We start from the raw sequence: 4,290 nt of genomic DNA, 5'->3' as shown, positions 1-4,290 counted from the left end.
GACTATTGGGGTCTTGTGTAAAAGGGAATATAAATGGTTGACAAATTGATTATGAAGAATAATAGCTGCAACAGATTGAAATAAAATATGGATAAGTTCACAGGGATATTAAAAATAGACACATTCAGGGGCTGGAGAGATGGCTCAGTGGTTAAGAGCATGCACTTACTGCTCTTGCAGAGGACTTGGGTTCGGTTCCTAGCATTGACATGGCAGATAATAATAGTCTGTAATTCCAGTTCTGAGTAATCTATCACTCTCTTCTGGCCTCTACAGGCATTGCACAACATGGGTCCACTTACATACATGCAGGCAAAACATTCAGACACATTAAAAAAAAGAATATGAAAAATAAAAACCAAAACAAAATACTAAATTATCACTGGCCATCTTTGGCCTGGGCTATAGGAGGCTATCTGAAAAACAAATACAAAAACAAAACAAAAAGCCCAACTAATCAAAGGAAAGGAGGATCAGCTCCATGATAATACCACACAAATTCTAGATCTCTGTGAGTTCAAGGCCAGACTGGTCTACATATCGAGTTTCAGCCCAGTTGGGGCTACAGGGAGACCCTGTCTCAAAAAGACCAAAAGAAAAAAAAAAAACAACAAAAAAAAAACCCCACAAAAGTAAATTTTTTTAAAAATTTAAAAGTTTGTTATTTGGATTATTTACCAAGAAGTTCACATATGTAAAACAATTTAGAATTTATAATCCAAGGTGTTTTTCTCTTGGCCTTACTTTCCAGAAAACTAAAAAAAATCATCTGACTTATGAGAGCAAGAAACATTGTTCCTACTCACAATGTACAATGACTACCTCGCCTTCTATTTTCCTAGTGCTGAGGATCAAGAGCCATGTTGGGCTGGGCTTGGTGGCACATGCCTTTAATCTCAGCACTTGGGAAGCAGAGGCAGGCAAATCTCTAGGAGTTCAAAGCCAGCCTTGTCTACAGTGAGTTCCAGGGCAGCCAGGGTAGCCAGGGCTACATAGTGAGACCTTATCTCAAAAAACCAAACCAAACAAAACAAAAGCCAAAAATACCCCCAAAACCAAGAGCTTTGCACACTCTAGGCAAGTGTTCCACTGAATGCTAGGCCCAGTCCTCTGCCTAACCACTCCCCAACCCCATTTTAAAAAAGATTTTATTTTCATGTGTGTGGGGTGGTATGTACAGGTGATTATAGGTACCTACAGAAGGTTATAGGCTGCCTGACATGACTATTGGGCATGAAGTATGCTCAATCACCGAGCCATCTCTACTAGCCCTACTCAGTTCCAATTTAAGTTGACTTTATACTGTTTTCTGGTATGTTTTTTATTTTAATTAATTAATTTTTTTCTCTTTTCCGTGCATGGGTGCTTTTGCCTGCATGTATGTAAGTGAATTCATGTCAAGCAATGTCTCTGGAGAAGAGAAGAGGGTGTTAAGGTTCTCTGGAACTGGAGTTAGAGATACTTGTTAGCCACCATGTGGATGCTGGAAATTGAACCCAGGTTCTCTGCAAGAGCAGTCAGTGCTCTTAAGCACTGAGCCACCTCTCCAATCCCTCTGTTGTGTTTTAATTCTACAAACTGGCTTAAGTCTGTTTTGAGAAACAGCAGCTTATAAGTAAATGTTTCTATTTGTCACCCTGTTAACTCTGTTTACCAGTAACCTACTTTCTAAAATGCCATCAATTCACTACTCTTCCAACTCAACTTAAGGGTTGATTTTATTACCTTCTCTTACTTGAAGAGCACTGAATCAAGCAAAGCCTGGACAGAAGACCTCTGAATAAGCTGTTACTATAGAAACCCTTTAGGGTAGCTATTATGAGTCCCCCCATTTTTCTTTAGAGAATGGAAAGAGTATAGCTTGAGCCAGAAGTTAGTCGACTCTCAAAGTATGTAAGGCAAAACATTCAAATGTGGAAAATAGAACATATTGCCACTATGGAATTAGTTCCTCATGACGAAAATATGACATGGGTGCACTTCCTACATGCAGGCAATACACGCATACACATAAAATAAAAATAAAATTAAAAAAAAAATAGGTTTGGCATGGTGATATAAGCCTTTAATCCCATCACTTGGGAAGCAGAGGTAAGCAGATGGACTCTGAGATTGAGGCCAGCCTGGTCTACTAAGAGAGTTTCAGTTTAGCCAGGGCTACACAGTGAAACCCTGTCTCAAAAAAAAAAAAAAAAAATTCAAAATACCAAAACCAACCAACCAAAAATAAATAAATAAATAAATAAATTTAAGCTGGGCGTGGTGGCGCATGCCTGTAGTCCCAGAACTTTGGAGGCAGAGGCAGGTGGATCTCTGTGAGTTCAAGGCCAGCCTGGTCTACACAGTGAGTTCCAGGAGAGCTGGGGCTACAGGGATACCCTGCTTCAAAAAGACAAAAAAAAAAAAATTGAAACTATGCTATGTGTAGCAGTTCAGGCCAGCCTGGGCTACGAAATAAAAAACAATAAACAAGAAACCAAGAAGTTAAAAAAAAAGAATTATCAAGAAAAAAACCCATGAATTTTCTGCATACCTTTAGTTCATAAAGTGAGTTATCTTCTTTAAAGTGCTTTTTTCTTCTTACAACATATTCATCAATGGATTCCATTTTTTTAAAATGAGCCTCATGAAGCCTCTTAAAATCTAGAACATTCCAAAATATGAATAGTAAGATAAAATTCATTTTAAACTTCCCCTTTTTTGGTCAACATTCTCTTCACATTCTTGGCATTCAATTTTAGGATCATCTTAGCTAAACTGTTCATTCCAGAACACTGTGCTTGTGGAAACCCAGGAAAACAACATTCACCTTATAAATCGTCAAGCATTCACCATCTCCCCATGGTCCATTTCCCTGATATCTTCGTTTGTCTTCTCCCACCATCAATTAGCAAAATAGCTTTTATTTCATTTACAAATTTGATGTGTGTGCATGTATTTGATGGGGACTGAAACCCAGGACCTTGTACACAATAAGCATTAGGTTAAAAATGATGAGACAAGCTGGGTGTGGTGGTGCATGCCTTTAATCCCAGTGCTCTTAACCTCCAAGCCATCTCTCCACACACCCCCCTTCTTTTAAAAAAGTTTATTTTTAAAGTTAAAAAAAATTTTTTGTGAACATCATCCATGAGTATAGTCTTTGTATCATTTCTATTCCTTCCAGTCCCTCTCCAAATCCTTTCATGTGCCCCCTGACAAACTCTCAATCTCCTGTCCCCTTCTTTATTTTTCACAGACACACACACACACACACACACACACACACACACACACACACACACACAGAGTCCAGTAGTGCTCCTGTGTACCTGTGTTCAGGCTGCCTACTTGGGAGTAAGACAACCTCTCAGAGAACTAATGCCTAGAGAAAACTGATTCCCACCCCCAAATTTTTTTAATGAATGCTTAACTGCTTTCATTATTTTTTAAAATATTTTATTTATTATCTTTAAGTGTATGAGTGTATTGCCTACACATAAGTGTACCTGTGTCATGCAATGCCCATGGAGGTGAGAAGAGGGTGTCAGATCCCCTGGAATTACAGAAGGTTGTTAGCTATCATGTGGGGGCTGGGATTCAAACCAGGATTCCCTGCAAGAGCAACCAGTGTTCTTAACCGCTGAGCTATCTCTCCAGCACTTATATTTTAGAATTTTGTTTTGATTTTTATTTTATGAATATGAGTTTTTTGGTGCCGTGTATGTAAGTGCATCCATGTGTACAATGTCTGCAGAGACCAGAAGAGGAAAATGGAGTCACAGACAGTTGTTAGCTGCCATGTGAGTGGAAACAGACCCTGGATCCTCTGCAAGAGCAGCCAGTGTTTTTAACCATTGAGTCATCTCTCCAGGCCCACTATGTGCTATTTGATACAGTAGGCAGTGGAAAAGTATTCTCAAGTTACACATCAACCTGACAAAGCCTGAGGCAGCCATTGTGCCTCATGGCCGCTTTACACTGAGAAAGTCAGTTTGAGGATAAGTTGCCCAAGATCTTAAAGCAGAATACCAGAATAGTGCACCATAAGCCATGGCTCTAGTATCTGAGATTTTAGCTGCTGGTATCCACTGCCTTTCCAACCCCAGCCAAAAGTAGGCCATCTTTGTTTAGAAAACTTACTTGGGGGACAGGTGTGGTGGTGTATGCCTTTAATTCCAGCACTTAGAAGGCAGAGGTGGAGACAGGCTATAAGCCTGGTAAATGTAGCAAGCTGCAGTGTCTCAAAAAGAAAAAGAGCAGAGAAGAGAAGAGGGGAGGGGAGGAGAGAGAAGAGAGGGAGGAGGGGAG

The 4,290-nt window shown here is 39.8% G+C and overlaps 1 protein-coding gene across 4 annotated transcripts in view; it reads right to left on the bottom strand.

Moving 5' to 3' along the window:
- Nusap1 (nucleolar and spindle associated protein 1) overlaps positions 1 to 4,290 on the bottom strand; it is a 40,997-nt gene that overhangs the window by 16,692 nt on the left and 20,015 nt on the right. For all 4 annotated transcript variants that reach the window (XM_029570240.1, XM_029570241.1, XM_029570242.1 and 1 more), the window contains one exon: positions 2,534 to 2,643. In XM_029570240.1, the coding sequence (XP_029426100.1) occupies positions 2,534 to 2,643 (110 nt within the window). The remainder of the gene's footprint in view (positions 1 to 2,533; positions 2,644 to 4,290) is intronic.

This window comes from Nannospalax galili, unplaced genomic scaffold (assembly GCF_000622305.1).
Source record: "Nannospalax galili isolate Female #2095 unplaced genomic scaffold, S.galili_v1.0 scaffold342, whole genome shotgun sequence".
NCBI lineage: Eukaryota > Metazoa > Chordata > Mammalia > Rodentia > Spalacidae > Nannospalax > Nannospalax galili.
This window is presented reverse-complemented; position numbering and strand designations above follow the sequence as displayed.